Source organism: Narcine bancroftii, chromosome 3, assembly GCF_036971445.1.
Source record: "Narcine bancroftii isolate sNarBan1 chromosome 3, sNarBan1.hap1, whole genome shotgun sequence".
NCBI classification, from domain to species: Eukaryota; Metazoa; Chordata; class Chondrichthyes; order Torpediniformes; family Narcinidae; genus Narcine; species Narcine bancroftii.
Window position 1 is genome coordinate 262062277 of NC_091471.1, and position 20697 is coordinate 262082973.

At 44.1% G+C, this 20697-nt stretch overlaps 1 protein-coding gene across 2 annotated transcripts in view; it reads left to right on the forward strand.

Moving 5' to 3' along the window:
* arrdc2 (arrestin domain containing 2) overlaps positions 1 to 20697 on the forward strand; it is a 29380-nt gene that overhangs the window by 5071 nt on the left and 3612 nt on the right. Inside the window, exons 1-6 of one of the 2 annotated variants that reach the window (XM_069927902.1) lie at positions 10858 to 11452; positions 16807 to 16876; positions 17630 to 17777; positions 18551 to 18653; positions 19819 to 20072; positions 20480 to 20642. In XM_069927902.1, coding sequence (XP_069784003.1) covers positions 10873 to 11452; positions 16807 to 16876; positions 17630 to 17777; positions 18551 to 18653; positions 19819 to 20072; positions 20480 to 20642 — 1318 coding nt within the window. In that variant the 5' untranslated portion in view covers positions 10858 to 10872. Of the gene's footprint in view, positions 1 to 10857; positions 11453 to 16806; positions 16877 to 17629; positions 17778 to 18550; positions 18654 to 19818; positions 20073 to 20479; positions 20643 to 20697 lie in introns of those variants that run through there. The other variant, XM_069927903.1, reaches the window with a different exon arrangement.

Sequence of the window (20697 nt, forward strand, 5' to 3'; positions counted from 1 at the left end):
ATTTTTCCTTGCTAGTCACTTGCCTTGCTTTCCTTTCATCCCTCAGAAAATACAATTCTGAGATCTGAGCCATGACCCTAGAACTTGGCACAAACCTGAAAGCCACTGACTCACTCTTGTCTCTGTGAAAGGATCTTGGGTGTAATACCATAGAACGTGTGCTGTGTGCACTGCGGGGGCAAAGCCCCTTGAGTCCTTCAACATAGTAGGGCAGTAAATGTGGCATTCCATGAGTGTTGCCTGCTTTCTATACCCATCCTGTCACAATCTAAGGTTCCTAGTGACTGACAGCTTCAGACCCTCAGTCTGCATGTGGGTGGACAGTCTCTATTATTGGCCAGGCTCCTTGTTCAATAGAAGAGAAAATTTCAATCACTCAACATACGACAACTTCTCCTTGGCTGAACCAAACTCTTTCTGAACCTGCTGTAATTGACCTTGAAATAAGTCTCAGTAGTGTATGGTGCCAAGACTTCCAAATTTATCTCCCCTCTCCTCCGCCCCCCCCCCCCCCCGAACATTACAAGCTTTCATTAACTGCACCATTGCTTCTCACAAGTCTCCATCATCTGTTCCATAATCTGAGCTCGTCCAACATTCAAAACCTACTGGGGGTGTAAGTCAATCAGGTGTAGTTGGTCAGCATGGGCTCATGGGCCAAAATAGCCTGTTACCATGCTGTATGTTACCCTGTGCATGCACAACATTATGCCCCCATGCATGTCCAACATTATGCCCCATGTCTATACTAAGTCCTGTTGTCTCATTGTTCTGTGCTTGGGGACTTATGCTGGCTCTTGGTACATTTTCATGGAAGCTTCTGTCTCCATTTTAAATTTTGCCCCTCCAGTCTCTCTGTGACTATAACCTCACCAGCCCTGCCACCCCCATTGCAAAGTTTCATCTTTCAGTTCTGACCTTTCTCATTCTCCATCACTGGACATAGTATTTTCTGCTACTAACACTCGAACCCCTGGAAACCCATCTCTCCATTCCTTTTGTAACTCAGTGCAAGATTTGGTTTGGATCCACAAATAAATCCTCCTAATAAGTAAATAATGTTTTCTTGTGAAATGTTTTTGGGATCTTTGAGCGTTTCCGAAAGCAATCGAATTCGTTATATTCATATTCATTATGTATTTTAGTAAGTTAATTTTTTTGTAGTTTAATATAGTTTTTTAGTGGGGAGTAGAAGGGGTCTCCACTGGCCACTGAGACAGAGGTGCACCAAAGAGGTACAAGAACTGCTTAAAGAAATCTCTTGGTGCCTGCCACATTGACCACCGCCAGTGGGCTGATATCGCCTCAAACCGTGCATCTTGGCGCCTCACAGTTCGGTGGGCTGCAACCTCCTTTGAGGAAGACCGCAGAGCCCACCTCACTGACAAAAGACAAAGGTGGAAAAAGCCAACACCCAATCCCAACCAACCAATTTTCCCTTGCAACCGTGCCTGCCTGTCCCGCATCGGACTTGTCAGTCACCAACGAGCCTGCAGCAGACGTGGAAATACCCCTCCATAAATCTTTGTCCGCGAAACCAAGCCAAAGAAGAAAGAAGGGGTGGGGGGGGGGGTTAGTTGGGGTTCTTTTGTAGTTTATTTTCTTTTTCTTTGTAGAGGGATTTGTATAAATCAACATGTATTTAATCAGTAACTCTAAGAATGTGATATATGCTTTTTAAAAATGTGTTTTTATATGTGTATATATGCACACATACATATATGTAAAATATGTATATATATCTTAAATAAAATATTTTTTTTAAAAGAAATTAATCCTAACAGTGTTAAACAAGTAGTTCCTTTATTTTTGCGATGCCCTTGGGTGCCACGTTTTGATGACACCCAGACTCTGGACTTGGGGACCCCCTGGGTGGGAGTTGTCTCCCTTTCCCCTCCCTCTCCCAATGGGAACTATGTCTGTGCTCCCCTGAAGAACATGTGGGGGGGGGGGGGGGAGAGAGACATTGTAGTTTGGTGGACATCGGAAAGAGGAACATCAGAGGATAACGCTGAGATCTTTAAACACCCATTTAAAAATGAAAGATCCCACGATGAGACGTGACATGGGGCGGTGACAGGAAATTGTGAAGAACGTCACCAGGAGAAATCGACAATGTGTTCAGGGCAGATTCAACCGTTTCAGTGAGATAATTGTTCGTTTTCGAATTAAATTGCGAAAACGTCCGACATCCCGCAGAATGGCAGGAACCTGACTGTTAATCTATTGCCTCCACCTGCTATTACTTGAGATTTTGTTTTATTTCTGTGTCTAAATCGGACCAAGATAGAACAGCTTCTGCCCCCAAGGTCGGACCTCCACCACCCAGGCCAAGCCCTTTTAATTCTGCTCCAGGGACCTGAGGACTAGCAGAAGGGCAGCTTCTTCCCCTCTGCCTTGTCTTTTTTTTTTTCTCTCTATTTTCGTTTATTTTGGAAGGGACGTTGCCGCAAAACAGCCAATTTCGTGACCATAAATGCTGAGGCTCCCACTACTGCATAAACTTAGTCCGGTTATTCCTCCTCCGACAGACAAGAAACTGAGCCGGGCTGTTTCTATGCGAACTCTCATCCAAATTTGCAACCACCTCACCTTTTTTAAAAATAAAAAGACATTATTAGGGCTCTGGCATAATAAATCGCCACTCTCGGGTAATGTTTTGCCGTGCACCCGGAAGAGAAGTGGCCAATCAAAAGCTTCGAGGTTTCTAAAAAAAGGCAACAGTGGTTGCCATGGCGACGTCTGTGATTGGCAGATTTCGGAGGCTGCAAATCCTCAGAACTGCAACAGTCAAAAAAAAATCCCAATGCTGCAAGTCTTTTGAGCTTCCTCCAAGCAAAATGTTAATCGATAATTCGTGGGGTGGGGGTTTGGAGACACAGGAGACTGGAGTCTGGAACCGAAAAGGGGTTTGATTGCTGGAGAAACTCTGCGGAGAAGCTGCACAAGACGAGTCGACGGTTCATTTCCTTCCACGGGTGCGCCCGACCCGCTGCCTTCCCTCCAGTTGCGCCCGACCCGCTGCCTTCCCTCCAGTTGCGCCCGACCCGCTGCCTTCCCTCCAGTTGCGCCCTACCCGCTGCCTTCCCTCCAGTTGCGCCCGACCCATAGAACCATTTACTGAGCGGAAGCAGGTCATGTCGGCCTTTCAAGTCCGCACCGGTTCACTAGAACAACTCCACTAGCTCAAACCTCCCGCTCACCGCCAATAAACCTCCAACCCCCTCGCCTCCATGACCCGCTGCCTTCCCTCCAGTTGCGCCCGACTTTTGCAATAGACTTTCTCTTCGCGGTTGATCGCAGGAGAGAGTCCCAACTTATTTTCTGCGCACGGAGGATTCCTGCTGGGCTGAACAGAAAAGTCTGCAGGGTCCTAACGCAATACGACCCCTTGGAGACGTGAATGGTTGTGAAATACGATTGAAATGTCGATACTGTTTTAATGAAGTACGCTTAGGTGTTCAGTAAGACTTAAAATTGCAAGGTGATGATTGGATCATCTATTTTGAGTCAAAGAAACTTTGCCTTTGGTTGTGCACCACGGATCTGTGAGTAAATCCACCGTAACGCCTGGCCTCCTCCTCGTGACCCCAGATCGAGCACCCTGTATGAGAGAAGAATGCCACCAAGCATTTTGTAGGACAGTTATCAAATTGACCTTGGAGGAGGCATTAGAGTAGATAATGTAAAATCTGGGCTGAAAGATGGGCTATAATGAGCTTCTGGGTGGGGGTGGGGGGGTGGAATAGAGATCTAGGAAAGAAATTCCAGAAATAGGGACATTGATGGAAAATAAAGGTGGAATTGAAGGAGCACGGAGATCCTAGGATTTGGGAGCCAGAGAAGGTAATAGGGCAGAAAATCAAGTTGAGAGCTTAATACTGAAATGTTGCTCATTTGATATCGAAGCCAAGTCTGCAAGCACCCGATTTATTGCTTGATAGGCTGGGGAAAGTAGAAGAGGGTGAAATGGAGGGTAGGAAAAGGAGGCTGAGGATTTGGGGGAAGGTTTGAATCAGGGAGGGAGAATGGGAAGAAAGAACCAAGGAGGAAAGGCGAGAAGGAGAGGGAAATAGAAGAGTCCTGCCGGCTGGATTGGAAATAGAAGGGAAGAGTGAGAGGGGAGGAGGAATTTACACTCCGAGATGATGAAGCATATTTCTAAGGCGGGGTGGTCTGAAACTTGGAGATCTTGGTGATCCCGTACAAAGTTGTTTGTCATCTAATTGTACCAGTACAACCTGACAAAACCGCGTTCTCTGGTCCTCGGTGCAAGACATGCAGACGCACAACCAAGCAAAGTACGTATGCAAATAAAGAATGTATTTGCAGGACAAGTATTTGTTTACACAAATAAAGGAATCAATATTATTTTGTGAATGTGAGTGTCTTGGATGGTCAGTGTGAGCTGTTCCTGTGGACGTTCAACATTCTCACTGGTTCTGGGAAGAAGCTGGTTCCTTAGCCTGCAGATGATACTGTATCATTTCCCCAGCACATTTACGCAGTGCATTTTGTCAATGGTTCATATTGTAACCACTGTCCTGCTGGTGGAGAAAATAATGTTTAAAATTGATGCAGAAATAGCCAAGAAACCTGTTTTGTCCTGAATGGTATTAAGATTATTCAGAGTCTTTGCACTTGCACTTCAGGTAATTTCAATGTTGTGTCATACTCCTAATTTGTGGTGATAATCAACTGCCTTTAGGGTGTCAGGAGTGAGTCAGTCACCATAATTCTAATCTGAGGTTAGACTTTCTTGTTGGATATATTCATTTCCAGACACAGGTATTGTTGCAGATGAATAGGAAGTCAATGGGACAGTGTAAAGTGGGAATGAAAAACAATGTTGTGGACTTACCTTAATTATGGATCATGTCTGAGGTTGGTAGGGAGCAAACGAACCATCATCACGTGTAGATATTGCAAAAATACAGTCGAGGGTTTCAGTGCAGTTGAGCTGAGGCATGGAAAAGACGTGAAGTTGGTTGTAATTTCCCCACAGCCAAGTGGCTTGCCCACACTCAGCTCATGTAGACAGGATGGCCAGCATCTAGGGGAAAGGGTGGAAGTTAAACCCTGTGGGATGGGAGTGGCCTGATCGGTGACCACCCACAGACATGGAGCAAGCACTCAAAGGCTTTGTTAACCAGAAAACCTCAGCATGCCTCTACATGCTGCCGGCTGATGTCCAAGGCAGGAATGGAGGGAAGAGACTAGGGCTCTCAGCCTTTATTAGGATCTTATGAGGAGAAGCTACTGTAACGATAGTGATCATGTTTGCTTGGACACTAGCAAGGCCTTGATCATAGTTCCTGATTGATTAGACTTGGCTGTCAGCAGGGGCCTGACACAGAGCAAGATGCAGTATGCAAGACTCTGGGAATGGTGGTGGGCAGCCAGAGCTCAAGGGGTGGGCTTTGGGAACCTGGAAGGGCGTTGAGGCAGTTTAAATATCACGTGGGTGTTTTGAGTAAACTATCTCTGTTACTGGCCTTTATTGTGTGGACTTCAGTTATTGTGGCTCCTGTAGTTGGTAATTACAGATGCCAAATGGGCAGCATAACATTTTGAATAAAACTGAAATGTTGCTTAGTACACAGTTTCTGTGATAATTGGCTGCACTTTGTTATGCTTTCTGAGTATTTCTGTGAAGAGGATTTCAAGTAAATAACACTGTATTTTCGGTTATGATGGGGAATTTTGTCGAGGGACTCTCATAGAGGGTTAACCTATAAGGCAAGCAGTAGTTTCAGTTTCAAATTCAGGCAAGATGGAGAAGACCTTTAAATTCAAACTAAGCCATTTAAAAATTGAACCAACAGGGATGGTAAAAGAAGTAATTTGTGAATATCTGTAGACACCGTGGTTGAAGTAAAAACATAAAATGCTGGAGAAGCTCAACAGGTCAAACAGTGAAGCAAAGTTTTAAGATATATAATCAATGTTTCAGGCTTGAGCCCTTCATCAAGGTATGAGAGAATGCTGGGAGGTGTCCGAACAAAAAGGTTCGGGGGAGGGGTTTGCAAAGGCAGGTGGTGAACGGGGGAGGGACAGCAGCAAAGAGCGGGAGGAGGGTGGGTGAAGGGGAAGAGAGGGGAGAACTGGAAAAACGGGAAAGGAAAGAGGAGCAAGTTTTGGAGAAAGCAAAGAAGTTGATGTTAATGCCAAGCAGAAGACAGACAAGCAGGGTAAAAGCACTGCACAGAATGTGGTGGGACTCAAGATTGGCTTCTATAACAGGGATGTGAGTACTGGGGATTAAGGGTACTCGGGGAAACTACATGATAGTTGCTGAACAGAAGTAGGCATATTGGGTCAATTCTGGCTGTATGCAAGAGCAAAGACACTCTTGCACCTTGAGTGTATAAACCTTCCAGATCCTAACCACTTGCTGTGCTTTTTTTTAAAAAAATCCTCCTGTTAATTTTTGATTGTGTTGCCAATCATCTTCCTTTTATGGAGTTACAAGAGACTTCAAGCTATCTCTTCTCCCCCCTCCCCCCCCCCCCAACAGCCCCCAACAGATGTTGCTCAACCCACTGAGTTTTTCTTGCCCCCAGTTTTTGCATCTTTATGCATGCGGCCCCAATCCGACCTGTGAAAGTTTATCCGTTTATCACAATTCATGATTTTAAATACCTCTATCGTTTCTGGTAGCCACTCTGTTCCGCGGAGTTCCTCTTGTCCAGGGGTTCCCAGCCTTTTTGTTCCTCTGTACCCCTTGGGCATTTTTATAGGATACCTATAAGGATTTTTTTTAAAAACACGACATTGTGCAATCTGACTGCAGATTACAACACCATGTACAGTAGTGGTTATTCTCTCAGATCCAATGTACCCCCTGAAAAGTGCAAATGTACCCCCTGAAAAGTGCAAATGTACCCCCTGAAAAGTGCAAATGTACCCCAGGTTGAGAACCCCTGCTCTAGATTCTTCCCTCCCCCACCTCGATTTTAAAGCCCACTGTCCCAAAAATAGTTTTGGTAAATCTCTTCTGCGCCCTCACAACCGTCCCATCTAGAACTGGTCATCATTTCTCCAGGATTGGCTGAACGAGTGTTTTAATGGAAGTCCATCATGACTCCCTGATCTTGAACTGTAGGCCTACAGGTTTTAAGCTTTAGATTGCCTGCCAAAACATCTCCTTTACAGGACCAAGATATCTTTTCATTTATTTGTTTGAAATTCCCCTGTATTGAGGTGTTAGTTAAGAGTCAGTCATACTAACACAAAGGCTAGATAGGGTGAAGACAACAGATTTCCTTCCCAACAGAACGTTAGTGAAACCTGCAGGTTTTTAAACCACAAAATAGTGGGATTGTGATCACCATGCAATAGTTTTCAACCAGTTTTAAATTTCAGAGTTGCTAAGATGAGTTTTGAATTTCTATCTCTCAATCAAAGGTCCTGCATTTGGTAACTAATATAACCACTCAGCCACAATTCAATAATATTTTTCACTTCACAAAAATGATATGAATTTTTATTCATCGAATTCCCAACAGTTTAAGTTAAACGCCACTAGATGGCACCAGTGCTCGTCCTCTGAAGGTTGAAACTAATCTACAATTGGTAACTAACTGATGTTGGCCTTGAAGGGAAAGATCCAGCTAGCAGGAGTATGACTTTTGAGGTATAGTTACTCTTGCTGTAAGCTTTTCAGTTTCCATGTGTCGATCCCACCAGCTCTACTTTGCTGATCACGAACAGCTATTCCAGATCCCACCAGTGATGTTTAGTTATTGCTTCCCTTTCTGAATTGTAGTTTGGGAAGTCTTCTTGGCTGATAAGCAGGGGGAAATTCTCTTTAATTGCTATGCCATTTGCCATATTCATTTAACTTGCTGTACTAACGATCTGGAATTCGGGTTAGTAATCTGGATTTGTTTGTAATTGGTGCAAAAAACGATTTAATTTAAATTTATAAAAAAACTCCATTTGTTCACGATTGTCCTTCGGCAGGAAATCCTTGCCTTTTGTGGTGTCGGTGCTGCACAATTGCTCAGCAAACGGAGGTGAAAGGCTCTCCTTCTGTCCGATAGTCTACAGGTCACCCTTGGGCAAGGTGTAGTACCTGTTTAGTCTTCCAATCAGGGTCACGTGAAACCATGGGTTGCAAATGGTGGATGGTTTTACAAGCAGATTCTACAAATTGGAATTGATGGTTGTAAACCAAAAAACACTGGCCAGTATGGACACTAGAACTGAAAAAGACAACGGAAAACCACTTCAGTATTTTTCCCTTGTGTAATCATGAACTTTTTTATAGTAATGTCATAAGATGGTTATAATGTGTATGCTTGCACTGTGATGCAGCTGCAGTACACCGAATTTCATGTCTTGTTGATGGCAATGAATTCTGATTCTGAACTCAACATCTCAGTTCAAAGATGGTGCCTTCACCGAAGGAGAACAAGGGGAGGCAACAACTACAATTTGGAGGGTCAGAGGTCATGATGGATGGAGAGACATGATCACCTCTGCCGAATGGCAAGGCACCTGAATGAATGATGTGACTCCTGCCTCACCAATGCAGTTGGCTTTCTCAAATGGTCTGGCAAACCCCTCAATCATACCATAAAATTGAAACAGAAGGAGATTCAAACTGATGGATCTCCTACTATCAAACTATGACCTAAAGTTGTTCCTAGCCCCCTCTGGTGACTACATATCAGAAGCTGCCCCAAAGACCTGTCAAGTAGCCACCTGAGACCAACCTGATGCAGAGCACAGCTGAGAGTTGTCTTGAACATTTCACTACAGGCCTGATGAAATTGTGCAGCTTCTGGTCAAACAAGGGAAGGATATAGTGGTGCTCCACTGTTTAACAACACTTAAAAGATGCACTGAAAGTATACAAGAGATTGAATTTATTCAGGGTGCAGCTCAATATCTATCACCAAAAACCCTTAATGAGCAAGTCCTGATGGATTTTGCTGCCGTTGAATAAATCAACTGACTTCATAGCACAATGGTCACTGAAGATTTTCCTTCCTGAACACTTTTGGGCTGTTGATCACAAAAGTAACCTAAAAATGTTCCTATCACATACCATTTTATAGATATAACCTATTTTTGCGATTTCCTGTCATAATTTAAGTCGACCTCAGGCATATAAAACCATGACGTGAAACATGTCATTGAAAACTCCGTTTCTTTATTCGTCCTTGGAGTGATCTTGGTCCAATTAGTGACAAACATGGTGAAAGGTTTCACCAGGACATTGTGACCCTGGAAAAGCGGTATTGGGGAAAATGGTATCTATCAATGCTGGTCAACTATTGCTGGACACTGACATGAGAGGCATCAAATAAAAATCAGTGGCTAAGCATTTTTGGGTCAGTTGAACTAACACAATATGTCAGCTTCATTATGCGATTAAACATGGTAAATTCAATAAAAAGTTTGAGAAACAATAGTCTTTTATGTGATACAGCAAATCTGAATTTATCTTTGTGTTCAGCTTGAAGTTGTCTATCATAATCCTCAATTTTATTTCAGGAAGCAAACTATTTGGGGGGGGGGGAAAAATTGTTGTCCATAGATGTTTACTTTACCAGGATCTTGCTGATTTGCCTTTGGAAAGATGGAGACAAAGTCTTGCCTTCACATTAAAAAGCAACTTACATTTTGTTGAGTAGCACTGCAAAGGTATTAAATGGGATAAACTTTAAACTGATCGAGCAGCTCTGAGCTGAGTGTCCACAGGGGGATTGCAGGCCATCAGCAACCGAAATGTAGACCACCCCAATCTGTAATCCCACTCGACCGTCACTATAGACGGTTCAATGAAAAGAGCAATAGGGTCCACTGGGAGCAGTTCTAGCATTCCAAAACCTGCTGAAGTCTCTACAAAGCTAACAGACTCGGGGAATGTCATAAAAAGGCCCTCAAACCACACAGATTAGGAAATGCAACACTGATTTTTCATTATTGTTGAGATCTAAATCCAGGAATTCTCTCCCCAGCAACTCTGGTTCACAGAGCTGGCTAACTAGAGCCTTTTAAAAAGGGAAGGTTTTTTTAAAAAAAAAGCAATACCTGGATCCAAAAAAAAGTACGCTTTTAAATAAATTTGTCTATTCCATAGTTTACTATGTGTGTGTGTGTGTATATACACAAATTGAGTCTTGATTTAAACTTCAGAGGAAAACTTCCATCATTCCCTTGAGCATAAACTTCAGGAAAACCTTTTTATTTAACTTAGGATTTTGCTTTTTTTTTAATTAAAAAGCACAGAAACGGGAATAAAATGAATCTTCCTGGTTTACAAATGCGAGGGTTTAACTAAAGGTGTGTTTAATCGAGGAATTCCATTCTTAAATTTTACCAGACTGAAAAGAACCTTAAAAACGTGCTCTGGAACGGTCGGGGGAGGGGGGGAAAAACGGTGGAGAGATAAAGGCTGCAAGATGATGCAATTGTTCAATGTGACTCGTTGAAAATGTGTTAATTGAAGATGTTTTTTTAAAAAAGACTGGTGTCCTTGAACTACACCGAGAATAAAATGGTCGCTGAATTATTTCGTTAAACTTTTTTTAAAGTCATAATGTTAGAAATCGATAATGTGGTGGGGTGGGGTGTCTCGGCTTTAACAAATACATGTGAGTCAATTGCTAAAGGCAAATACAGAGCGTTTAACTAAGTGATTACAAGTTTGGCAACTTTTCCAAAAGTTCCCTCGAAGTTGTTTGTTCCTTGGGTTGGAGGTTTTCTCTTGTGTGTTTTTTTAAAATCATGTCTGGAATCTCTCGTGATGTTTTCCTGTCAATGGGCGGGGAACAAGGACCCGAACCCCATGTTCTTGTATTATTAACCCGTTCGCCTCTCTTCTTCGGGATAAACAAGCGAGGAGGGGTACGCCGGGACATGCGCAGACTCGCTTGTTTTTCTCGCCCTGCGATCCGTCGATCAGGTCGGCAGGGAGCTCCCGCCTCTGTCCTCTGCTGCCATTGGATGGGCCGCTGGACGGATCGTGGCGTGACTCGCCAAGCCTGTCTGTCAATCTGCTGGCAGCCCGCCTGCCGGGGAGCGGAGCCTATATTTAAAGTGACACGCATCGGGCAGAAAAGATCGCTTCTTTCTGGTCCTGCCGGCTGGATTGGCAAGTGCAGCGGCGAAACTTTTTGTGTTTCATTTGCACTCTCGACCGTTCCGGATCCAATCAGGCGAGAGATGATTCTGGAGACGCTGAAGACGTTTGCACTGATATTTGACAGCCCCGACCCCGACTCGGTGCCCGTCTACAGCACTGGCGATGAGGTGTCGGGCAAAGTTGTCCTGGAAGTCGCCCGGGCAATGAAACTCCAATCCCTGAAGTTGCACACCGAAGGCTACGCGAGAGTCCACTGGACCGAGTCTCGGAGTGCCGGCTCCAGCACCGCTTACACCCAGAACTACAACGATGAAGTGGAGTACTATAACAAGAAGGTGAACGTCGTCCAAGCAGGTCAGCAGGCATATGTCCCCGAGCAGCGAGGGAGCCAAGTCTTGGGGGGGGGAGTCGTGCGAGGACCTTGCATGTGTGTGATGGGCCGAATGGCCATCAGCGGGAGCGGGTGGTCGGAAAAGGCGAGCGCAGCCCAAGAGCAGGAACTGTCAGGTGTTGCGGCCAAAGCCACAGAGGTACCAGACACTGGGCCGCTATTCTCGGTTACCAACTGATGCTCTTTAAAGGAATCCAGTGACCTTGCTGTGAGATCAAGGGTTCACTTTTCTTTCGTCCGGGAAGCTTCGTGGTGATTGAAACACGGGGAAAAGTCTGTACGGAATTGTTTGGGAGGGTTGCTGCAAGTTTTGTCACAGTCGCGGCCCTTTCTAGGATTGAAATATCTGAAGACTGGCGGCTGCTGTTTCAGCTCGTACATGTAACTACCATCTTTCCACTGCAGGTTCATTTCTTCCCTCGGTCAAATTTATGCAGTCTTCCGAGTTTACCCTCCATCCCATCCAAGTAGGGATCAGACATAGGCGAGCCTTCCCTTTTAAGTGGCTCAGCACCTGTCCACAACTAACTTGGAGGTGGGTTGCCTGGGAACAAGCTTTTAAAGGATGCAATTATATTTGGTACTAACATTGATAAATGTCGGATTCATGTGGACTGTTAAATGCAATTTTACAAGGGGGGGCAGATCTTGCAAAATGATGGTATGGATGTAACAGGCTGAATGGACTTTGACCATGTTGCACCATTCAGTGAAAAATGGATCTTATTTCTCCAGTGGTTAGTCTAGTATGAATCAGAAATCAGCCCATTTTCATTCCCCACCCCCCCCCCTCCCCCGACTCCATCAATATTTCCCAAGTACAAATAATGTTTGCTTTTGGGTCAAGTGGGGAGAAATGACAGAACGAAGTAGCCAGTTCAGGAAATGTCAGATTTGCCTGGAACCCTTGATTGGGAGAAATGGCACAAAATGAGTGGGGGGGGGGAGGGGTGGAAACACTCACATGGGAAATAGAGAATGAGATTAAGCTTGGATTTTTACTCTTCCACTGTGGTCTTGCTTTAAAATATTAATACAAGGTTTCATGTCTTGAAGTCAATGTGCAGTGTTCTTAAAGACTGTTCTGCCCGGATGCTTTTTTTTTTTAAATTAAAGGAATTGTTGCTCTAGCAAAAGATATTTCTCCTGTGGAACTTCCAGCCAGTGGATATTGGCTCTCCCCAGTCCAGTGGGGGTTTGGGGGGGGCAGGGGTTGACTTTGTAGGTGCAACGACTGGGGAGAGGGAACAGTTTGGTACACTGAGTAGCAAGTAAGGGCATGCCTCTTGCTGGCAGGGATGTTTGTTAATTTGCTTTGTCAAGTAGTTGCTGCACAGATCTTGCAGATAGAGGGGAAATTGGAGGATAGGTGTAAATTATTTCTGAAGATAATGAAGAGAATGAGAACAGAGCTAAAAAAATTCAACTCCCAGGTATCCAAACCACCACCCCCCCCTTAAAGAAGCACTTTGTTTCTGCAGCAATTTTTCACTTTCCTTTCAGAATATTCAAAAGCATTTTATAGCAAACAATTTTTTTGAAATTGTAATGTGGGAAGAGTAGCAAATTTCTACAGTTTCATCAGAAAGACAGCATCTTCAGTGCAGCATTTTGTCATTGGGGATGAACTTGATTCATTCAGGTGAGGCCTAATCCCACAACCTTGTGATTTTTAAAGGAGAAATCCTAAAGGTTCAAGGTTTTCTTAACCAAGACAAAATGTTGATGGTTTGAAAACATAAAGCGCAGTTAACATTGGACTACGTTGGTGGAAAGATGTAAATCCACAAAAGCAGAATCCTCAACAAAATCTATTGTTGAGGGACAGGGGGGGGGGGGGGGAGAAACTTCTCTCTCCGCACCCCCCCCCCCCCCCATACTCTATTCATCCTTTTACATCCTGTTTGCTGCTTTGATTGCACTGTAGAGTTTTCTCCACGCGCGGGACCCCGCCACCCATGCTGCTGTACACTGACCCCAAATGTAATGAACCTTGCACCACTCTACCTGTCCACCAGATTCTTCATACCACTTAAACAGCTTTGAACTAATATTGTAAAGAGTGTTCGAAACTAGGAACCCTCATTCAAAAACATCAATTAATTCTTGGTTATTTTAAATCCAAAAGGTTTGTCATGATGAATAGTAATCAGACTGGTCCGCTTCTATTCCCTTGTTCAACCATGACTATTCACATCTGACTTAACACAAGTCATGGGAACCCCTTGTATGAAGTAACACAACCTAGGGACACAACTTGCGGAGGTTTGGCATGACATCAGAAAACCTGGCAAATTTCTATAGATGTGTGGTGGAAAAGGTGCTGACTGGCTGCTTCACGGTCTGGTATGGGTACACCAATGCCCCCGAGGGTAAATCCCTGCAAAAGGTAGTGGACTCTGCCCACAACATCACACCCTCCCCACCATCAAGAACATCTACAGGGAATGCTGCCGTCAGAAAGCAGCAGCAATCATCAAGGATCCACACCACCCAGCACTCACTCTATTCTTGCTGCTACCATCAGGAAAGAGGTATCGGTGCCACAAGACTCACTCCACCAAGTTCAGGAACAGCTCCACCATCAGACTCCTCAACAACAAACTCAATCAGGGACTCCTTAAAGGACTCTTACTTTTGCACTTGTGTTTCTCTTTCTCCCCCCCCCCCCCCTGTAAATCACAGAGTTTGTTTACATTGAGCACTACCAATAAGTGATAATTCTGCATCACCCACCGGGAAAAAGAATATCAGGGTTGTGTGTAATGTCATGTATGTACTCTACCAATAAATTTAAAATCAAGACTAATTCTGAGAATGTGCCCTTTCCTCTGGACTGCAATCACAAAAGGGATGTCCTTACCGTCAACAGTTCAAGAATCTTTGCCATGACTGTTTTGAATGTGGCAGATACCCACTCCAACTGGTATTCTCTCCAGCACAGTATCTCTATTCTCTATTTTATCAGTCCCATCCATATTCACTTCTACTCACAGCGGTGCAGTTAACAAACTGCCTTTAAAGTGCCAGCGGTGTAGTTAACAAACTGCCTTTAAAGTGCCAGCGATCAGGACTGGACCTGGGTTTGAATCCTGTGCTGTCTGTAAGGAGTCTGTACGTTCTCTGTGCTGGTTTTCCCCGGAGTCTCTGGTTTCCTCCCACTGCTCAAAACACACCGGGGTGTAGGTTAATGGGGTGTAAATTGTGGGGCACAGACTCGTAGGGCCAAATTGGCTTGTAACAGTGCTGGATGTCTAAATTTAAAAATTAAAAACAAAATGCTCCTATTTCTCCATCAATTTGTGTGCCCTAAGATCTCTGCTCTGGAATTGAAACAATTACGCACCTCTTTCTGTCTTCTTTTGAGGCTGAGACAACCCATTGGAAGGATCTATCCATCTGGCACTGTCACCTTCCCAAATACCTCTTTGAAGCCTTTTACTCAACATAGTTCACTCTCATTCCCAAAAGTCGGTGACACATTTAGTCAATATTCTGAGATGTTCCTCAGGGTCTCTCTCAATTTCCTTTTTGAAGTTTGCTGGAAAGTAATGGTGTAGAAGTATTATTATTGGATTAATAATCTAGATACCCAAGTAAAGTCCTGGGGAGCTGGGCTCAGGTTTGGCAGATGGTGATAAACCTGAATTCTGGAATTGAAAATCTAATAATGACCTTGAGAATCACTATCTTTTGTCATTAAAAACCCACCTGGTTTACTGCCATCCTAACCTGGTCTGGCCTAAATGTGACTCCAGTCGCACAGCAATACGGCTGAGACAACTGCACCATTAATTTAAATAGCCTAGCAAGTCATTCAGTTGTAATTAATTGAGAGAAAGCGGTGATTCGAAAGGAACTGACTACCACTTAAGCGCAATTAAATGCTCTCAACACCCTTGTCCCTTGAATTAATATGTTTTTAATAATGCATCTCATTGATGCTCTTCAGATTGAGGCTATTCTCATTTGTACTTTCTTTCGGGCTGAGATCTTTGACTTGTTTGGTCCACTGCATTTTAGCGCTATTTGACATTGCGCCAATGACCTTCACTCTCTGCGGAATGCAGGTGATTAGCCTCCTGGAACGCTTTGATAGAGCTGGCCCAGTAAGGCAGTCCTAAGTTCACCAAATTGCCAACTTAAAAACAATGATCCAATTGTTGGTGGGGCTGAATCTTCAATGATGAGAAAGGTTTGATTTTAGGGAAATTGCAGTATTTGACTGGAGGAGATGGAGCACATTAATTTTTAAATACATTGGTCTTCCACCCCTCAAGAACTGGGCACAGCAATGTTTACTGCAAGGTTCCTTGTATTGAACTGTGCATTGGTGAAGAAAAATGTGGGTTATAAGGTGAATCGATGTGTGACTTATGATTAGCAGTTGTACCAAGTTTAGACACTACCTGTGGCTACACTTTTTTGTCATACCTGACAGAGAAGCTATTCACTGGGGAGAAATAAAGCATTTTTTTCAGCTTGCACAGTTTTTGCAGTTTTCAGACAGTTTTTTCAGACTTCTCAAGGTTTCTTTTTTTATTTAGCAAGCAAAGCAGTGAAGTAAACATAGCGTGCGTATTTAGCTCACAGTAATTTCCTGCAAGTAGCAATGAGAAAATGACCAGATCACCCCACCCCCCCCAGGAGAAGTCTCCTGTTCTCTGAAACAAAAAAAAGGTAGAACCTTCAATGGTGTAAACACCATCTCTGTGGTTGGTGATCCCTACTGAGGTTTGAATCCAAAACCTATCTGAGGGGAAGAGTGTTGATGCAACAGTGTTTGTTTGGGTTATCTCAGTGATTCTCAACCTTTTCTTTCCACTCACATACCTCTTTTAAGTAATCCCTATGCCATCGGTGCTCTGTGATTAGTAAGGGATTGCTTAAGCTGGTTTGTGAGTGGGAAGGGAAGGTTGATTGTTTACTGAAATATTTTGCCTTCATTCGCCCATTTCCACTGGAGTAACGAAACTGTTCATATAACGAGACAATGAGGTACGATTAAAACAGTGGTTTTCAAACCTTTTTCTTTCCACTCACCTATGACCTTGTGCAATCCCCTACTAATCACAGAGCACATATGGCATAAAATGGTAGGTGAGTGGAAAGAAAAAGGTTGAGAATCACTGGGTTATCTGCTGCTGGGCATGAAATGATGACATGTGACATGTACCTTGTTTTATTGTGATAATTTCCTCCAGATATTTTCCTCTTATTGTGGGATAATATTTGATATTTCAATTCCCAACACATCTGAACAACGATAAAAAGTGAAGTGAATTGTTGTTTATGAAGACTTCTCTCTTATTTTCAGATAATGGGAACATTACAGTTCTCCCAGCTGGTCGTCACGAGTTCCCATTCAGCTTCCAGCTTCCTGAAGAGTGAGTATCTTAACTTTTTCCTAACATAAGAGTTGTAGCTCACTTCTTCTAAATTCTTTGCTTCCTTTTCCATTGTATCGCACTGTTGTAACTGGTCAAATTTTTTTAAAAAAGTTAATGTTGTGTAAAAGTGCTAAAATCCAGGCAGCTCGGGGATTGGGTCAGTCTGGTTCTACTGATTTCCCAAATTCTTTAAAATGAAAATCTAAGGAGAACAAAATAGAGATGAACAGGTAAACTTTGATGGTTTATTAATGAATCGCATTTTCATGTAGAATATAAAGTACAAAAAAGACCAAATGAATATTTATTTGTTCATTTCCGCGACTTCTGTGTATCTGTGACCCTGGCATGTGCACACTCGTACACAAAAGCCCAGTAAATCTAAAAAGTTTGAAATCCTCGGGTGGTCTGGATTTTTGGACTTTTGCTCTACCCCTCCATACCAGCAGGCTTTGATTGTCACCTTTGTGGAGAAAAGGGCAATGAAGAAATGTGCCCCAGGAGATGTGGCTCGGAAGGTGGGGGTGGGATGGGTGCAGGGAGAAGACCACTGAGTACCAATGTTGTATGGAGAAAATGAAGATGGTGTATGAAGGCAGCCATCGGAACAGGAGCTACTTCCCTCGGTGTTAACATCAAAGCAACCAAAGCTGAGGAAATATTTCCCTGAGCAATCCTACAAGTTGTGCTGGGCTTTTAAATTCGGTACCTTTCTTTTATAAAAAAGAAAATTATGTTTCCCTGATACAGGAACTTGGTCACATCATTCGAAGGAAAGCATGGCAGTGTACGGTACTGGGTTAAAGCCAAACTTCACCGACCTTGGGCCACTGTTAGGAAAATCAAGAGGGAGTTCACAGTGATTGAACCCATCGACATCAACACCCCTTCACTGTTGGTAAGGAACGCTGAAACCACTGTCCACGTGTTCACTGTGGGCATACAGGATACGGTTGGGGTAGGAAGCACAGGATGAGGTGATTCCTCATTTAAACACCCACCTGGTCAATCCTACCTGGAGTAACTGTGTTTGCTCCATGGCTTCCTCAAATGAAGGTGTAGAGCATAAGATGACCAGAATTAAACCAGGATCCTTTAGTTTATGAAGAAAATTCGTATGATCATAGGTTTGCTTACCTGCCGTGAATTTGATGGAATTGTGATGCTGTGGCGGCGCACAGCCTAATGGCGAACCGGCCCCGCTTGTATTGCCACGTGGTGGGGCAGCCATTAGGAGATGGCGTCGTCAGGGGTTTCTTCTTGGCTCCATCATCCCTTCCAGCGCGCGCCCTGGGCAGCGATTATGAGGTCACAATGCACCGGGTGACTGAGCTCATGCCGAAAGGGGCACGCGGAATTTGAATAAAAACAGTCATTAATGACCATCGGTGTGGTGGCAGTGATTTCCTTCAGCTCCTCCGAGCGCCACAATGCTTTGGATTATTTGGAGTCCACAGAGAGAATCTGAATAACATTAGAAGGAGGGTGTCCTCGCACCTGGGTTCCATTCCCCCAAAACATGCTTTTTGGGTGGGCCTGTTCATGTACATTGGCTGAGGAAGGAGAATAAATGGGATTGGGGGTAGAGACTCGGGGCCAGAGTCGTTAATGAGGAGAATAGTATGTTCACCGTATTTACCACTCAGTTTTCTCACCTTTTTGTCCTGCCAGGCTCCGCAAGCAGGTACAAAGGAGAAGTCCGCACGCGCCTGGTACTGTAATTTTGGCCACCTGTCTCTGACAGCTAAGATTGACCGGAAAGGCTACACACCAGGTAACAGGGTTTCCTTTCTTTTTTAAATTCAATTTTGATTAATTTAGTATCAATCATAACCATGTCACATCACAAAGCACTTCCCTGCAGAGTTATTGCACTCTGTAGTTTAATAAAACTGTAAGGAAAAATCCCCTCATTCTTGCTCTGCTATTTATTACAATGGCTGATCCTCTCTTGATATTTCTACTGATTTTTTAAAAAATTCAATTTTCAAAAATATCACTTTCTTGAATATGACTGAGACAGTGTAAAAAGTTGCCACCCTGTCTCTTCTCTGTTCTCGTGGCTGATCCTTACAAACTAATTCTCTAGTTTGGTGTCTACGCACTGGTTGCATACATTTGACTTGTACTTGGTTCTGGTTGTTGGAAATGACCTGACTGCAATGTTTAAATTGATGAAGGAATTCAAAAGATCAGACACAGGCGAACCTTTCCCTGGGCAACTCCCCAAGAAACTTTGATCATCAAATTGGAGACCGAATGTGAATAGTGGATGCTGTTAAATAGGGCTTTTGTGGGCCAGGGTTGCTGGACTTGCAATGGGCAAGACCATTCTGACATCCTGTGGGAATGGCAGGATAACAGTTGAGCTTCCAATAAGGAAGATGAAATGAGGAATTGGGATCGGCTGAATGGCCTCTTGTCAATTTGAGTCTGTTTTTAAATGTGGGGATGGCTTTGTGAAGTGACAGTGTGAGAAAATAGAACATATTCCTTCCTTTTTTTAAAAAAATTACTAATTCCTTTCATCCACGTGTCTGTCTAAGAGTCTCTTAAATGCCCCCAATGTTTCAGCCTCCAGCACCATCCCTGGCAAGGCATTCCAGGCACCCATAAGTCTTTTTAAAATAAACTTACCCCTGATGTCTCCCCTAAATGTCCCTCCCTTATCTTTGTACATCTGTTCTATGGTGTTTGCCGATCATCGGGTGGTGTTAATAGCGCCTACGGGTGCTATTTTATGGGCTTTTGGGTAAATGTGGCTTTTTAAAATTCTTCCTTGCTTTGTTCTCCTTGTGTAGTAGGGAGTAATATTGGGCACGTAGATAATTGCATCCAATCCCCTCCATGTCCTCCCCGCTGCTGCCTCTGTCAACTTTGCCCTACTCTCGGTGCTCGCCTTCAACCCAATCACATTAACCCTTGGCTTCTTTCCGCAGGAGAGGTGATCCCAATTTTTGCGGAGGTGGACAACTGCTGCTCTCGCACAGTGACCCCTAAAGCAGCCATCATCCAGATGCAGACCTTCATAGCCAGGGGTACCAAAAAGCAGAAGAAATCTGTGGTGGCAACACTACACGGTGAAGGGGTCGCCCCACGGAAGAGGGGGACCTGGCACGGTCGCGCCTTGAAGATCCCCCCTGTCTCTCCCTCTCTCCAGTGCCGCGTGATTCACGTGGACTACATACTGAAGGTGAGTCCCAGAGATAGTTGCTGCAATGGAGAGGGAGGATGGAAAGTGCTGGAAAACAAGGCGGAGAACAAGGGCAAATGGGTGGCATGATTAGCATAGAGGTTAGTGTAACGCTATTGCAGTGCCAGCCATCGGGACTGGGGTTTAAATCTTGTGCTGTCTGTAAGGAGTTTGTACGTTCACCCCATGTCAGCCTGTCTTTCCTCTGGGAGCTCCAGTTTCCTCCCATCATTCAAAACAAACTGGGGGTTGTAGGCCAGTTGGGTGGGAATGGGACAGCACGGATTTGTATGCTGAAATGGACCTGTTACCGTGCTGTATCTCTACATTTAAATAAATTCTCTGAGTGATAATTACTTCCTTGAGGCTCTTTTTAATGGGAGCATTTTTGTCTTTGACCGTTACAGGTTTACGTTGAAATCCCAGGAACATCCAAACTGTCCCTGGAGCTGCCCCTGGTGATTGGTACCATCCCACTTCACCCGTTTGGAAGCCGTTCATCCAGTGTGGGAAGCCAGTACAGTATGGATATCGAGTGGCTACGCCTAACACTCCCAGAGAGACCTGAGCGTAAGTATCTCACCTTCTGTGCTATGGGATAAGTGGGGACCTTATTGGGAAATCC